The following is a 17,935-nucleotide window of genomic DNA, read 5'->3' on the forward strand; positions in this document are numbered from 1 at the left end:
CTATATAGTAGTTAATAATCTATAAAATAATGTTCATTTCTTTTAAGGGATGGGAAAGACATGGTGGATATTGTTACAAAATCGACAGTACCCCTCGAAGTTTTGAACATGCTTCCAGTGGTTATTTCTGCCCATCTGCACTTGTATCAGTAACAAACAGGTAGTTAACCCTATTAGACAGCGTGAAGATACCTCTAACAAGAGCTATTCTAACTTTAGGAAGTATTGCATGGCAAAAGATATTACCATTATGAAATAATATTTGCGTGGGAGGCAAACATAATTACTAACACTGGCTAAAATCAAAGGTGTGCTTTGCTTTATTTTTTAAATAAATTTTAAATAAATTGAAAATAAATTTAGTAAAAAGCAATTGTTAGGCTAATAAACACTTACAGCAGTGTGCACACATTTGAGCATGCAGGAATCTAAACAAAATGCTTTCTAGGTATGTAACATCTTTAAGAAACTTTATTAGTGTGCTTGGAAACTATTCTGAAAAATGAAAATGTATTTAATTTTTATAATCAAAATACATCAAATGTAAATCCAAATCAATTAACATTTTATAAATGTTTCTATTTCTGTATGCATTTTACGTGAGTTCTCGACAAATAGGGGGAGAGACTAAATGTTTGAAAGCATTTGAGGTCTGTCTTCCCTTGCTTTGTTCCTATTTACCTGTATTCCAGCTTCAGCTTCAGCAAAGGCTTTCTCCTCTGCAGATGTCCAGATGCTTGGGTTTTCTCTGCTGTCTTTGTGATTTACCCTGTATGTTGGATTCCTATTAAAGTTTGTAGACATACTGATAGATATATTACATGCATACTTTAACCTCCACGTATTTATTGTAAAAAAACCTGTAAGGAGGAAATCTCCCCTCCCTTTAGGACAGGGGAGGTACTGTAACCACCAGCAATCAGATGAATGATAGCTAGAAATTTTAGGAAAACACAGGCTATGCCACAGAAGGATTTGCATCAATGGGAATTTGGCCTGCCAGGTGGTTTCAGGGTTGTGCACAATGCATGCAGTGCTGTACTGCAGTACAACAGTAATCCTGATGGGTACGATAAAGGACAAATTCTTGCAGCTGAGCATTTGCAGCTTAAACGTCACAGGGAGCTGAGGGCACTCTGCACATCACTGGAAGCATGTCTTCTGGTTTTTTCTGCTTATTTCTTTTTATTTGATTTTTACTGGGTGTAGCCATCACTGTTTATGATGTTAGTTCCCAGTTCCAATATTGGGAGTGGCAAAGGAAGCTAGTTTTTAGTTTAGCTTTTTTTTTTAATTACTGCTGAGGTTTGTTGTTCTGGTGTGAAAAATGCAAAAACTTTTCACTGTATTGATACTAAAAGATTCATTAAAAAGTAGGTTGGAGAGGAAGGAGAGTTGATATAAAAAGAGAACATGCAGAGGAAAAGAAAATTAAATAAAAGTTTTCAGTCACTCTCAGTATTACAGATACATTCAGTTTTTTACATTAATGTCATCCTTATGGTATTAGACATTCTTTTCACAATGTGTGAAACCAAGAAGTCATATAAGTCTTTACCAAACTGAGAATTTATTTTGCTGTATGTATTTTCATAGGAAGCTGATAAAATGTGCTCATAAACTGAAGCATTTTTGTATAATGCTATAGCAATTATATTTGAATAAATTACATTTAAGTGACCAATGGGTTACTATATGCAACAATTATTACTTGCAAAAAGGTGTAAATCTCTCACATAACTTTAATGAAATTAAAGAAGGAAAAAATTATTCCTTCTGTAGTCAGATCAGCTAGTGCTTTGAGTCTTTCAACTCTGATTTCTTAGTGCTGGTTTGTGTGTCTGGTTCCCATAGGATACCTCTGTGCAGAGCCTTTTCTTTTCTTTCTTTTGTAGCTTTTTTGGACCCCGCTATCTTTTCTCCTTCATACAAGGAGTTTCTTATTTTTATTTGTGCATTATTCATATATTCTGTCTTTACATTTTGTAGTTCAAGCATTGAGGTTGTAAGATCTTAATCTACTGCTTCTTCTGTGTGCCCAAATGCTGAAAAAAAAGTAGGGAAGATATAGTATGGTTTATGCTAGAGACTTGTGCCTGAAGTTCCCCACAGCATTCTATAAAGAAAATTAAGTATCTCTTACCTATTTTTTTCTTCTCGCATAACTTAAATAATTTCATGAGCTATTCACTGAAATACCTATTAACCTATTTTATTCAATAAACTTTTTGTCTTTATTATTTTATTAAGGTTTGAACAAGCTTTTATCAACAGCATGATCCGTAGCATGGTAAAATCTGAGAGAACGTATTTTTGGATAGGATTGCAAGACCTTAACAACACAGGAGAATACTTTTGGCTAAGTACAGCAGGAAAGAATCACTCTGTGGGATACACAAACTGGAACAAGTACCAGCCACGTGAGTAACATGCTGATAAAAAAAAGAAACGGCTTGGAGGGGGACAGTGCACTCTCCTCCCCCTGCCACCAGTGGCTTAGCAGTGACTGAAGAGTTCTGGTCCTTTCCTCCCTGCCTGGGCAAGAGAGCAGAGAGTTAAACTTACATTTTTTATCAATTCTGTAACTTCCTACCATGGATTGAGTTAGATGAGCTGGCAGTTGTGGAGAAGCCAGAGCTTTCCTCCCCACTTTCCACCCGGGTGCTGTTATCGTGGGCTCCCTGGTTGTGGCAGGATGCTGGATGTCACTCTTCCCACCCTCCGGTGCGGTGGGGCGGAAATTAACAGCCATGCTCTCCTTGCAGACACAGCTAATCCCTGAAATTTTTCTTTTTCTGTGCGATGGTTTTCATACATTACTTTATGGCCTTTTCAAGGACCCCATCAGGGCTTGCTGAGAGTCCGAGCAAAAGGTCCCAGAGAAGTCATGAATTTTATCTGGTAACGGTCACAGTTTGTAATTTGCATTTTTTATGAAAAAAGGAGGGCAGAGATTGCCTTAGATACTTGGTTTGCTTGTTTGAGTATGTTTGTTTTATAGTAGTCCAAAGGAAAACATTCCAAGAAAACAAATAACAAAAAAAATGAAATAGTTGTTCAACCTTTGAAATGTAAACCTCTTGGCAATACCTGAGAATAGAGACATAATAATAAAGACACTCCATTTCACTAAGTGCTTCTCAGTTTGGGGCTCTTTACGTTTATTGCTTCACTACTGCAGTTAGTGAAAGTACTATTTTAAGTTGTATTTCATCTGCTGCGTTTTGTGAGAGGAACCCTTCGTCATGGTTCATTTTACAAGCTCAAGTCAGCCAAGACAGGCTTACAAACCGGTCACTGACCAGAGAATTTGCTACTTCTGTAAGTCCATCGAGGTTTTATCCAGAACCTGATGCCAATAAAACAGTCACTTCACCAAAAATTCACAAAATTCAAATGCTTCATGCTGGTACTCAACACTTATTCCCATGTCTAGGTCATTCTGGAGGATGTGTGGCTATGCGAGGTCAGCACCCTATTGGTTATTGGGAGGTGAAAAGCTGTAAGAACTTCAAAGCAATGTCATTGTGCAAGCAAAAAATCAATTCTTATGAAGAACCTGAACTTACTTTTCAAAAACATTTGAGTTCCTGCTATTTTGGATGGGAGTCAGAAGCTAATCTGCTCAACTGCTACAAGGTGTGTGACAAACTTGCTTTGAATTAATTGTTACCATCCTTCACTGCATTTTAAAGTGAGTGAAAGTCTGAAGAATCAGAACTGCACTTGGAAAATACATGGCTTTACTATAGGAAAAAACTGCAAATAATATTTTATTTTTATAGGTTTCGGAAACAACTGCTCTCCAAAATCAACTACATTTATAATAGTGTTTATTTTATTGCAGATATTTCACAATGAAAAAGTTCTGATGAGAAGAACATGGGATGAAGCAGAAGCGTTATGCCAAGATTTTGGAGCACATCTTGCTAGTTTTAGCCATATCTATGAAGAGACATTTTTAAACAATTTATTATACACAATTTTTGATAGGTAAATGTATTTTTTTAACACTAACAAGATTTATCTTAATCATACTAATATGTAAAAATAATCTACACTTTAGGTTCTTCTATCCTCTTTACTAGTGGCTGAAGAAGTCTCTAGCAAACTTAGAAATGGGTGAAGTGTATTAGCAACACTGTAATATGATTCTTTTTGAAGGTGATCTTTGTAGTAGGTGTTGAGCAACTGTTAATGTCAAAGTGATATTCTTGTGTGTTAATATTCCCTGTTGAAATGGAGGTTTGGCAATTTTAATCCTATTTTAAATGTTTTCATCTTTAAAAGTATAATTTAACGCTTTAGTAGGAAAACCAGGGTTTACTTCAAGGATACTAAAAATTTAAGAAATGTATTACAGAATGATACATTGAATTCAAGAAGAAATGAATATGGGTATTTGCACTATTTAAAAAATAATTTCTGAAGTAACTAAGGAAAAAGTGCACAAGAAATGTTATTTTCTTTGTTTCCATCACAGGACAGAAGACAGACAGTTCTGGATTGGATTTAATAAAAGAAACCTGCTTTCTGGAGGGACATGGCAGTGGTCTGACAGAACACCTGTAACTATCTGTATACTATATATTTCAGTAACCTTTCAAGTCATAGCTAAGCATAAGGTCACAAAAATAAGCCTTGTGAGCAAACATTGGCCAGGAAAACGGTTTGGTTTTCATGTCCGCATATTTCACTTAAAGTAATTGTTACAATGGGATTAATGGTACACTACTATTAAAATAGCAGCCTGTGCAAAAGGGCTCTGCAACTGCAAAAGGAGTTTGGTAGGATTATAAAGTCTTGCAGATGTGTGCTTTCCTGCAAAGCACGTTGTGTTTAGCCCAGGACCAGGCATATGCAGAGTGAACACATTGTGTGTGTGTATATATACATATTTACGGGCATACACATGCACACATGTTGGAAAGCCTGAGAGCTGTGCTTAGGTGCTTTATTTATTCTATGACTGTTAGGTTCATGCCTGCATTCAGAGCTAAGTCCTTCCTTTTCTTAATACCACTTTTATTGCAGGCATTGGTGCCACATGCCACACTAATGGTTAGTACCTGGGATTTAAACATCGAATAATTGAAGAAGGGTCAGTTTTTAAACTGTAAGTGGTTTTCAGCCTTAAAGAACAGTGCCAGATCTGCCATTGTTACTTAAGTAATTTCAGAATGCGAGTGCAAAGTTCAATCATGCAATGTGTTGAACCAAAGCAAAGGCTGTTAGAAGTGGGCAACTACTGCTGATCAAGTCAAAAAATTGGTAGGTTTCATAGCTATTCAATTATTTTTATGAAGAAGAAGTCTGATATAAGATGGGAAAGTTGAACAGGACATTGATAGAACGTGATTATGGAGCCTTTATTTTGGATTTTACCACCATAATTTAGGTGGTCCTCTAGTTGTTGCTTAAGATGTTCTTACCATACACACATCTCCAAATCCTTCCTTTTTCTCCATAGTGAGATTTTGAAATGCTTCATATGAGGTTGTTGGTGAAAGGTAATGAATGTGTTGGTTTCAGGTTGTATCTTCGTTTTTGGAGAGCAAGTATGTTGAAGATGACTCAAGAAACTGTGGTGTGTTCAAAGTAAATAGAACGGTCTTTCCAGCACACTGCAATGAAAAGCGTGAATGGATTTGCAAAATACCAAAAGGTGAAATGTTAATTAACATACATCGTCTATCATACCCATTACTTGCAATTCAGAAGAGACAAGGAAAAAAAACTACCTAAAAACTTGCTTTTTAGCCACATCTGGAGTTCTCCTCATTGGTCTTCTTCATGAAATTGTGGCAAAGCTATACGTGGCTGTTAGGGTTTGTTTGCCAGTTAACAGGTCTAATATGTGCTGTCAGTTTAAAAATGGATAGCAGTGATTAGCAGTTAGTTAGCAGGAGTTAATCAAAGTTCTTATTTATAAAGGTTACTAAAAATGTTGTTAAGTGTGGCAATTATTTTATTTTATTCCATGTTTAACACTTTTTTTTTTTTTGTCCCTGAATGAGAGTAGCAGTATTCTTCATGATTTTGATTAAATCCTTATCATGTGGAGAAAGCAATTTCAGTGAAATACCTCTTTTCATTCTTAATCAGCAATGTTTTAATTTATTTATGTATTTTTACAGGTGTTAAACCAAAGAATCCAGATTGGTACATAGCTGGTATGAAAACATTTTCTTTTTTTGGCATCTTGAAACATTACAACTTGGAAATACAGTTTAAGCTATTGGTAAAAATAAAATAACTAAAATGTTCAGAGTTAAAAGTTTATGTTAAGAAACTCTGTAGGAACTGATTGCTACAGATCAAAATCTGCTACTCTTTTGTTTAGGAACACTGTAACATCAGATACAACTTCGGTTAGGTAAAGGAATGACACCAGTAATAAGCGCAGGAGTTTGATAACCCCTCCATCACGTTAAAACTGCCTTTTTGCAAAGGCAGGGCAAAGGCTTAATATTACTGCAGTATCACAGGATAGAATATTTTTTAAAAAATTACTCATAGTGCATTTTGTTTTCATAAATTGGTATGTTAAATATGGTTCTGCTGTTAGTTGTGGCATATTTGTACTCTGACACATGGCTGAAGGCGAGCCACGGGGGACACAAAGAATGAGACTTGAAATGAGTTTTTACCCTTGCACACCACTGACTTTTTTGCTTGTTTTCCAGAACTGCCATGGACATATTATCAAGGAGCAGAATACCTTTTCCATGTCAGTCCTACAGACTGGGAAACCTATGAGTTTGTCTGTGGCTGGCTTCGCAGTGGAATGGCAACAATAAATTCTTCTGGTGAACAAGCCTTTATTCAAAATAAAATTAAGAAGGTAACAAAAACTACCCTCAGGCAGTAACTGGCTATTTTCTGCTACATTTTTTTGAATATCTGGCTGCCTGTTGCTCCAGGTAGAATCCGAAACACATTTTAATTCAGAAATAATTCTCTTGCTGTCTTCATTTATCACATCCTTCCCTGAAGCCCTATCTAGCTAAAGAAGTCAGTAACATTTCAGAATCTGCAGAATCATCTCTGCTAATGAGCAGGTCGGTCATTGTGCCTCAAAGGACCCAAGAGGAGCAAAAACCAGCTTCCTATCCCAAAGTAATGAAAGTAATTAGGGGTAAAGAGAAAGGATTGTTTCACATGTGGTGTACATCCTTCTCTGTTCCTTCTTCTCCCCCCACACCTCCATGACCAAGGGGACCCACTGTGGTTCCTCAGGTGTTCACACAGTGGTCCTGCATCCACCAGGATGTCTCATGGTCCTGCACAGTTCCCCGGTTATGCTCCGTTCCCATTCAGTAACTTGCAGCTGGTCATCAGGTAGCAATACTGAGGGACGTTTCAGTGGGTATATTAGCATGATGTGGGCAGTAAGTCCAGATGGTTGCAATGGTCTTCATAGTTTAAATCTTCAACATGATGATTTGAAAGATTATTCTTGGGGAGAGCTGGCCAAGAACGAAGAATTACCAATTTCTCTGCACCTTAATTATATAACTCTAAACAATGGATGTGGGTACTTATGACCATGGAAAAGAGATTACCTTTTCCTCTGTGTACACCAGCTTGGGCAACATTCCCATGTATCCACACATCTGTATGATGTTTCCTGAAGGAAAGCCCTTTGCGACTATGGATATTTCTCTGGGGAAAAAGCTATCTGCCTCTAAATTCCCTCCTCTGGACAAAAGCAGAATTTTTGTAGAACCACTCTGATGTAACAAACAGCTTTGAAGCTGAGAAATAGCTGCAGAAGCAGATGAATTCCCAAGAAACTACGTCTGTTTTCTTTTAGATGTTCTCAGTAAAAGCAAAATAAGGAAAATACAAAAAAAAAAAAAAAAAAAGAGAGAATAAAAATAACACATCTGCCTTACTGAGGGCAAAATTCTACAACTGTAATGTAAAGGGATATCATAGTGTGATCTTTAAAAGAAAAGAGAGAAAAGCTCTTGACCCACACTTGGTTTTGTTTGCACTGTGTACAGCCTTCTCTGCTTTTAACTTACAATAGAAAGCATAAGTAGAATTGTGTTGTATTAAGATGGGGGTTTTAAGTTTCCAGAGAAGTATGTGTCATTTTTATCTGCTGTTTAAGTAATTTTGTATTAAAACATGATGAACTGGATTTAAATCAACAGTTCACGGCAAAAATACCTTATAATGAAAGAGCAATATAACTGGCTAGGCTGTCTTCTTCTACATCTACCAGAGATTGTGATGTGATGTCATTACTGCCTGACCTAACACTGAATGTTTATGACTTAAAAAATGATATCACTTTAAAAAAAGATGTATTTTTCTAACTTAAGATCACTTAAAATGGCTAATCAGAATGCTTCTTTAAAGTTGTGTTTACTTTCAACAGATCTTTTAAAAGCAGATTTATCATTAAAATTAGTGGGTATTATGGCAATTTGTGAGCATTCTGCAATGAAAAAGCCAAGTTTGCTTCCTTGGCATTGGAAATCAGATTAACTTCCTTGAAGTTTTGTCTCAGAATGTAACACACAGCTATTTTAAAGCCTGCTGCCTTTGGCTAAGCTTTCCCAGTATAGCCAGGTGTGTCCCAAAGTGATTGTAATGAGTTTCCTGTGGAAGCAGGAGTAATGATGGCAATCACTAAAATAATACTTAGCAGTCCAGATAGACTTTGCATGTGTCATTAGAAAACTTCATCAAAATTTCTTAACGTGGAATTTGAAATCACGTTTCTCACTATTTCTTTAAAAACTGTAATGTGTAGGCTGAGTGCTGTGCTCAGAAAACTAAACTCAGGGGCCAGGCAATACCAAATCAGACAGCATTCCTGAGTCTCTTTGTCAGAAATGTCTACTTTCTTCATTTGATATTGCTATGTAAGCTGCAAGCTGGTGAAATCCTAACTATAACTCCAAGGACAGTGTGGCTGCCACAACACAGGCTGCACTTCAGTTCTTTCTGGAAAAAAATAAATGCTTCTCAGAGACAGGATGGCTTTTCCAGTGTCCTGCACATTCAGAGCTCTTTTTTTGTTGTTGGCTCTTTCCCAAAGACCCCAAAACTGTGACCATTGAGTGGCTAACCCTGAAAGTGAAGCCTGTTCACAGTTTAAGGCAGGATCAAGTCGGCACAGCAATAATAAGCAGCTGTTTGAATTACATTATTTCTGTGACTTTTCCATAATACTTTGCCTTTTAGGAGTGGAGGTCTAGACCCTTTCATGAGAACAACAATCAGTCTGGAAAGCAGCTGTAGGAGTCTCTTGTATGAGCTATACAAAGTCAGTAAATGTTCATAGGAAACATTTTGAAAACATTAAAGACCAGCAGTATATTAACGCTAAAAAGAAATATTTGCTATTGTCTATTTTTAGGAGTTGGTGAAAAACAAGTTCTGGCCTAAGACTACAGTCCTTTTCAGGCCAGATAGGCTGTAAATTCCCAAAATTGTAAAGTCCTAGTTTACAGATGATACATCAGCAATCCAGTGGAAAGTGGGACCTAAATCATGCTCTACTTATGTAAATAACCTTACTGAAGTGACATAAATCAACACGGGCAGGATTTAGCAGCTATTCTCCCATTGGAACACAATGGAGATGCTATTTGTCTGAATACAGTCTGACTTTAGGAGTTTGTTAATGCTTTGATAAGAGGCCAACAACGGCTAAACATATGGCAAAACATTTTTTTATAGCTATCGAATAGTGATGTTCACTGGTGGATTGGATTGCACGCAGAAAACCTCAGTGATGAATTTCGGTAAGAATACCTACACTTCAGCTGCTGTGAGTTGTACTTGGCATGCCCTGTTTACAGGCTGCCATTCAGTCTGATGGGCTAAAACGGTTTTGATGACTGAGTGGGATATTCAAGAGACAACTTCAGTTCTCATGTAAATATCATTCAGAATATATTACCCTTAATTTATCTCCATATTACCGTATTTCTTCTGAAAGGGTTATAGAAGATACAAGCCAAAGATACGAATATCAACCTTGTTGTTGTTGGTTGTTTTTTTAACGCTTAGTTAATAAAGGGGCACTTTCTACCTTGTATCTCCTTACAAACGCTTTTAATGGAGGGTGTATTTTTAGGTAAGAATAGGAAAAAGAGTAACTACACTCTTAACATTTCTGTGCAGCTGGAGAGATGAATCACCAGTAACATACCAGAACTGGAATGAAGGGAGGGAAAGAAATCTGCAGAAACCAGGGAAAAGATGTGGCTTCATTTCATCACAAACAGGTTTATTTTATATTTCCTTTTGCTGCAAGAGTTGTGACTTGATTCTGTTGTTGGCTGAAGGGGTTATGTTTTTTTCAATTGCTCTCAAGAAATGCGATCCATATTCAAGTCCTGTTACATGGTTATAATTTACATAACTGCTTTTAAGGTTAAGAATAGTGCAATATCATTAATATTCTCAGAGACTAGGTTGTAGAATTTAAAAGTATATTAATAGTTCCAGTTCTCTAATATCAAAATACAGAGAATCCAGTGACACTGATACTTTAGTTTTACTTAAGAATCTGTTACGGCATAGCAAAAATGTTAATGCATTGCTGGGTTTCACAGTCAGTTTTCTTATAACCAAATGAGATGGATGGAGCAACAATTTTTCCTACATTTATAAACTGTTTTTCTATCAGCACACAACTTTAAATACTCAGGTTTTTAGCTTATTTTTGATCCCGTAGCCAATCTGCTGAGGGATTTGGGGGTACCATGGTTTTGGTGCTAGCCTTTACATCATCACATAGCTCTGTATTTCACTACACTAATTAAAAAAATATACAGTGCTGCTGGTTCTAGTGATTTCTGTCATCTCACAGTCTCTGTTTTCTGAAGATCTGCAAGTCATGATAAAGTAAACATGTCAGGTTCCATGGAAAGAAAAAATATCCAGCTTTGTGTTTGTAAGAAGAGCTGAAAAAAAATTAATCCAGCTGCACTCTTGTAATCTCAGCATCAAAAGCCAAAACTGAAAAAATGTAAAACCTTCTTTTTTTCCACACACAGTCTTGGGGTTTTGATTTGTGACTTTTGAATGCCTGAGTTTGGCGTTCCTATAGTTATTATCAGATAAAAGGAAGAGATGCCCACCCTCCCCCCTCAGCTGGCCAGCAGATGGGAACTGGTCAACAACTTGTTGAGTGCACTGAAAAATGTGTTTTCCTCCTAAGCAGGTCAGCGTTTTATGTCAGTACCTGGATCTTGCCAAAGATTTTCAATGTAAGGAAGTCAAACTATTTTATCTGGAAGACATAATTTCTATATTTTTCCTTTTTTTTGCATAGATAATATTTTTTTAAATACATGATGATGTAGGCATATGTTGTGTGACTCAGTGTAGAGGAATTGGTTTAACTTACTTTTATTCCCAGTTTGAATTTATTATGAGCCCCGTGGACCATCAAATCCACTGTAATGCGATATGTCCGAAAGTATTTGATGTAGAATCTCATCTTACTCAACCACTAAAGGATACTCTTCTTAACAATATCTAAGCTAGCTAAGAAGAAAACCCCTTTCCAATTCTCAAGCTAATAATACTGAACTGTGATTTTTCTTCTTACGCAGGACTCTGGGGTGATGAAAACTGTACTGTCTCTCTTCCCTGTATTTGTAAACGTAAATTTGCATGGAAAATAGAGAAAGAGATTCCAAAAGACCAGAACCAACAAGGAGTATGTCCCAAAGGCTGGTTGCACTTTGGATTAAAAGTAAAACATTTTTTTTCTGCTGTTTGATTTTACAAAATGCTTTCCATATTTATGACAGAAATTGGACTTCTTAAGGATTATTCAGTATTTGAAGATTTTCTTCCTTTTTGAAAGCAGGGCCCTTAGGTTTATAACTAATGACACAGTGATACAGAGGTTTAAGGCTATTAAGTAGCTTTGCACACAGAAGTTGTCTTAATAAGCTGTCAAAAATTTTAGTTTAGTTGAAGGAAGTGAATACTAATATATGCAAAAGCTATCCAAGTGTATTTGTGCACTTGCTGTAAAAAGCCTGCTCCAGCCTCTCTTTTCCACTTACGACAATTCCAAGAGGTTTTTATGGTCTCAAAACAGATCTCTGTCCCCTTGTTGTACTAAATGGATCCCCAAATGCAGCCATCCTCTGAAAGATGGTGTTTCAAATAGGGTTCATCAAAGATCATTATAAACCAAAGTCCATTTGCAATTGGAGGCTGAAAGGCAATTATTTCTTCAAGCTTCTCTTAAATACATAATGCAGCATGCATTGAGGTGGCCAGATTTATCCCAGTGCTGAACTCAGTGACTACAAGGATAAATTTAACGCAGATTGTGTTTGCCTTTAAACAACTGATTTGAATCCAGGCCTGATTGCAGCTGAAAACTGATACCAAGCATGTTGGAGAGGTCTGCTGCAGGACAGAAATGAATGAAATATTTACTATTCAGTAGCACTGTGTGAAATGTTTTAGTGATCACTCTTTGTGATTGATAAATAGTTTTTAAACTAGAGAAAAAACAAAACAAGCCTTTTCTTTTTTTTAAAACAGTGCTTTTTGATACAAATTCCGAAGGATCCAGGGCATCTGAGAAACTGGTACTCTGCACAAGAGTTCTGCAGTAGCTATGATGGGTCACTCGCTTCCCTTGAAGATGAACTGGAACAAGGTAGAGTATTGAAAATACTGTTAAACAAATAAAATTTCATCTTCAATAGGATGCTGTAGTGAAGTTTCATCTTGGCTACAGAATTAGGAAAAAAAGATCGTTCAGATCCTACTCATGGTTCCACTGCTTTAAACAAATCGGAGTTTCCCTTTCCCTGTTTCCCAAAATGTAAAGATTCAAATAGTCACTGACCTATACGACAGGTACGTTTTGAGGAGTAATTATAATTTGTGCTTAATATCATGCATTAGAAATAAAAGAAAATAATGGAATACCCATTTAAAAATTTGCTGTGTAAAATTTCTACCATGAACACAACATCACATTGTTATAAAAGCAATCTCATTTTTATCCTTTAATAGTACTTAAAATCTGGTCTATAGTATAGCACATAAGCATAGTGCTAGGCTGGAACTGTCAGAGAAATAAATGCCAGCACATTTAGAAATATTTGTAATCCCTATTCATAAAAATCTGTGGTTGAATATCATACATTTGTAAAACCATTTATTTCGAGGTGGGAGGAATTTCATTGGCTATCTTTAGTTGAGAAATCTTATTTTCAACTAAAACTGAGAAAAGTTTTTTCAATGGGACAGTACCCTAAACTAATACTTAAGTTGTTCAAGCTGCTGTGAATATTTCTGGAAGACTTACTATTTAATGGACTAGATCCTAAACCAACTGAAGTTAATCAATTTTAACTGAATTTATAGTTAGATGACACTGAAATGCCGCTCATGTTCTTACTTTCTACTAACTATGTAAGGTCATTGATTAGTAATTAAAATTTTCAGTGCTTTATTGTGTCTGAAGAGACTTCATCAATCCCTAAATGGTTACCAGTTAATTATATTTTATTCCTGTTTCATTTTCCAGCTTTCATAACAATGAATCTATTTGGACAGAAAACTAGTGTTTGGATAGGTTTCCAGAGTGATGATTATGAAAAATGGGTGAATGAAAATCCTCCGATGTATTCCAACTGGTCTCCAGTTGAAGTAGTGCATGTGAGTATTTCCAGGGGGTTTAAGGACAGTGGGAAGTTGTTTTATCCATAAAAATCCTGACTGCCACAAAGACAAGGCCTAGCTTGCTACAGCAACTTAGTCTTCTTTTAATTTTTGCAACTTCAAACAACTGTGGGTCCAGATTTATGGGCATAACTAGAGGTAGCAAAAAAGGCGCTACTGAGACAATTATTTCCGTAATTTGTGGCTATAGTCACATTCTCTTGCAATTGCTTTTAAGCATCAAAGTTTGAATTACATGGTTAGTATCATATGCTGGGTCTGAGCAAAGATTAGGAATAAGATTATGAATTTTGTATTTTAATATATTGTTTTACACCACGTTAGTCCATATTGGGCTTAGCATTTTAGTTTGTTCAGTGAAAGCTTGTGACTTTTTTATTAGGAGGTTATTGTTTCAAATTGTGTTTATGGGAGTGTTCATTGGTCTATCTAAATATTTATAGCAGTGACTATCAAATATTTATTCTTCTAAATTTAATGCGATAATTATGCATTGTTTCTACATAGTGTCTTTTTAAAATTAATATAAGGTTCTGCGTTTCTTGCAGAGACAGCATTATAACAGCGCAAACATTCAAGAACAACTTCCACTATGTACATTGGTATCAAATAACCCTAGTTTTTATTTTACGGGAAAATGGTACTTAGAAAACTGTCAGAAAAATTACGGGTTTGTCTGCCAAAAGACTCAGGGTAAGGTTTTGTTTTGCTTTGCTTCTGTTCTCTTTTCTTACTAGCAGCTTGTTATAGGTGTCTATAAAACCAGGAACATAAAAGATTTCTAAGATACTTTGATATATAGACAGACTAGCTCTACAGTATTTAATAAATCAGTAGCTGTGATGTAGAAGTAATTTCCAAAAAAATGTTATATTCTTCCTAACTTTGAGCTTTCTGTTGCATACCTTAGAATCAGGAATATAGATGAAATTTCACTTTTTCTGTCATGGCAGCGGAGTAACCGTGTGAAATTACAAAAGGCAAAACTGAGGGTAGTTTTGATGAAAATATGATATTTTGGGGGAGGGGGGACACAGACTTGCACTGTTAGATCAGAACAGACTCTAGAAAATGTATTTCTGTGAACAGTGCAGACCAACTAGCCCATCAAATAGAGTTTGGCTTTTCTTTTCATGCTTCTCTAATTCTGTTACCATAAAGTTCATTTGCCAGAAGCACGAAGCATTTGTGGGGAACACGCATTGTTCGGTTTCCTCGAGCAACGCTCCAGCATTGCCTCTCGGACTGGGAGCCGCTGGCGTCCCCTGGGCACTCGGGCAGGTTTGGAGCCCTGTCCCTGGGGCTGCTGCAGGTCTGCCAGCGGGAAGCTGCCAGAGCATGCTCCCAGAATAGACCAGCAGCAAATTATTAACCCTAAATCAAAGGGAGGGCTGTAATCTGAGCCTGTAAGGAGTGTCCTTGGGTGCTGTACTTACTGCGGGGGTGGGTTTATATGGCTCAACTTCATATAACACCTCTTAGTTAAGCCCTGGGTCTAAAGAGACCATCCCCTCCTGCTGGCTGCCTAGGAGGCGAGTGAGCAGAGAAGTAGAATAAACAAATACAAGTTTTGGGCAGCGCTCACATGTGGCTCTAGCAAACCATAGCCGTATTTGACATCATTTATTATGAACTACAGTTGTGGGGAGTGCTGGAATAATACTGCACGTAGCGTAGGAAAAATAAATAAATGCATTTTCCTGCCGGTTTGTTTCATTTACCTCCCAAACACTGGTATTTTAACCCCTTGCTGCTGCTTCAGATGGATGGAAAAGGCGTTAAAAGGCAGGAAGGAAAACCGTTGCCTTAGGGTGGCCAGGCTGCAGGGCACTGGGGGGATTGGGGCTGCAGTGGGTGCTCAGGACCCTTCCCACATCTCCCGGCTGGATGAACGTGAGAGTGGCCCCTGGGCCCTGGCCAAGCATGGTGGGGATGGGGGGGACTCGCTGTGCCCCGGGGCTCAGGGCCACCCGCCTGCCCCGTGCGCAGCAGAGTGCTCCTGGGGGTGAAGGGACGAGTCCTGCCTCCCCAGAGTGACACCCATGGCACTCTCCCAAACCATCAGGCAGTTCAGCTTGCTAATTCAGCAGAAAACTTTCCTCTCCCCCCGCCCCCCCCCCCCCCCCCCCGCAATTGATGTAATTTTGTGCAGCTTTTCTAGGCTGCATCAGCTCAGTGCAGGGCCAGGACCTGTGCACGGGGATATGCAGCTGGAAGAGCAGAGAAGCAAAGCAGGGAGGAGTGAGACAGCCTCTTGCTGGTGGTAGTGAACTGTTAAATTTGCTCAAATGTCCAAACAAATGTGTCAATTCCTGGAAAGATGAGCTGGTGCTTTGCTTCTGCCATACTGGCCACATCCCGTCTCTCCTTTTTTGAATTATTTTCTGTAGGAGACTAAAATGAAATAAACCAGCAGGAGATCTGAACTGGGCTCCGATCTCTTAGTGGTGCATGAATTAGGATTGTGTCAGCATTTTACTGCATTTCCTGCCTTTTCTTTTTTTAAGCAGTGACACGCACTGAAAGCTGGAACAAAATAGAGTGCTTCAGTTAGCTCAAGAGCAGAGCTTTTTCTTGCTTAGAAATTTCTAATTTTAAATGCTTTGTGAATGACAAATAATAAATTAATTTACTATTTTAAGACGCTTGTTAACACTCCTCCTCTCTTAGTCATAAAGGGAACCAAGTCTAAACACACTCCACTTCGTAGCAAAGCAACCGCTTCATTCCGCAATCACAGAGAAGTTTTAGAGACAGAAGTAATTAATCCAAACTGACAAACAGGATTAAAACTGAGGCATTGCTTTATTTTAGTAATCTTGTTTAAAGTATACTGTGGGCTTTCGTACACATTAGCAAAGGCATTTGCCTCCTGTAGAAAAGCGAACACAGCAGCATCACAGAGTGGGCTGGGGTAGAGATGGTCTCTGTCTCCTGATTGTTTTTCACATGGGAGACTTCCCTTTTTTTTTCTTAAATCTAAAAAGCCTGCTTCTTGCTTCTTCTTTCATTTTTTTGGACATTGCTGTGTTAGTTTACAAGCACAGAGATTTCCCTTTAAGTGCCAGTGCTGTGATCTTCCCTACATTGGCTCACGGATAGTAAAGATGAGCTCAGGAAGCTCCCAAGCACTTACTTGTACCATAAGCCACAGTTTGTCATCCTCTTGGTTATACCAGTACTGTTAGTTGTGAGGCCAGGCTTTGTGCTGTAAACGGATCTTGGAAATTATTATAAATAACGGGTCAAAAAAGAGGTAATCTAAATTACATGCAAAGTGTCTGGGATAAACGCACTCTGTAACCCACTGCTATTGGACATTTGGGATATGCCCAGATCCCCGGTGATTTCTTACTGACCTTCAAAGATCCAGTCAGTGGAACTAACCCTATCCAGGTTTGGGGGGTTTTTTTGTGTGTGTGTTACACATTAAACTCATTCACCATGATGAGTTTTGTGCTCTGATGGAATTTCAAGTACTGTTCTAGTAGTCATCGTCTTTTTAAAGTTCACAGTGCCTTCCTGAAACCAAGGAGTTTGCGATTTTTATATTTGTTTTTAAGGATAGTTCTAATTTTTTAGGAGCTGTTCTGCTATGTTAAAGCTGTTTTAAAAAATAAATAAATCCTTTCTTTTTGTTTGTAACAGACACATCCAGACATGTCATCAATGCTTCTGAGATGTACCCTGTGCCAGATACTTTAGAATATGGGAACAGAACGTATAAACTAATACGCGGGAATTTTACATGGTCTTCAGCTTTGAAAACCTGCATGGCAAATGGTGCGGAGTTGGTCAGCATTACAGACCAGTATCACCAAGCCTTCCTCACAGTCATTGTGAATCGGCTGGGCTACGACCACTGGATCGGGCTGTTCACTTCGGACGTACGTAGTGGACTCCTTGGCTATGAATATGATGGTGCAAAGGAGTTTTTCCAGTAACAAGCTAAGGAGCTGTGTCATTCATTTGAAGTCACAGGAAGTCTGCATCTGGAAATTAAACCCTGGAAAGCTTGAGCCTTAACCGTTATTTTGCAATGTAATGTATAAATCTAATGAGAGCCAGTTTGGTGCAATGACTACTGAAAACTAAAAGCCATAGAAAACATTTAGGAACACACAAAAAAATCTCTTGTAGGGTCAACATTGAAATTATGTTGTTTCATTTGTAGTTGCTCAATGGCCCAGATAACCACTTGCTGAAAACAGCAGGTTAGGTGTAGTTTGTGGTCTCCCAGAAGTAA

At 37.7% G+C, this 17,935-nt stretch overlaps 1 protein-coding gene across 1 annotated transcript in view; it reads left to right on the plus strand.

Annotated features, from left to right (window-relative positions):
- PLA2R1 (phospholipase A2 receptor 1) overlaps positions 1–17,935 on the plus strand; it is a 52,900-nt gene that overhangs the window by 19,113 nt on the left and 15,852 nt on the right. Inside the window, 15 exon segments of the mRNA XM_049791743.1 lie at positions 48–160; positions 2,251–2,420; positions 3,437–3,639; positions 3,848–3,993; positions 4,484–4,568; positions 5,533–5,665; positions 6,138–6,173; positions 6,687–6,844; positions 9,700–9,764; positions 10,147–10,250; positions 11,586–11,728; positions 12,538–12,655; positions 13,535–13,665; positions 14,238–14,382; positions 17,338–17,576. Coding sequence (XP_049647700.1) covers positions 48–160; positions 2,251–2,420; positions 3,437–3,639; positions 3,848–3,993; positions 4,484–4,568; positions 5,533–5,665; positions 6,138–6,173; positions 6,687–6,844; positions 9,700–9,764; positions 10,147–10,250; positions 11,586–11,728; positions 12,538–12,655; positions 13,535–13,665; positions 14,238–14,382; positions 17,338–17,576 — 1,989 coding nt within the window.

Source organism: Accipiter gentilis, chromosome 1 (assembly GCF_929443795.1).
Source record: "Accipiter gentilis chromosome 1, bAccGen1.1, whole genome shotgun sequence".
Taxonomy (NCBI): domain Eukaryota; kingdom Metazoa; phylum Chordata; class Aves; order Accipitriformes; family Accipitridae; genus Astur; species Astur gentilis.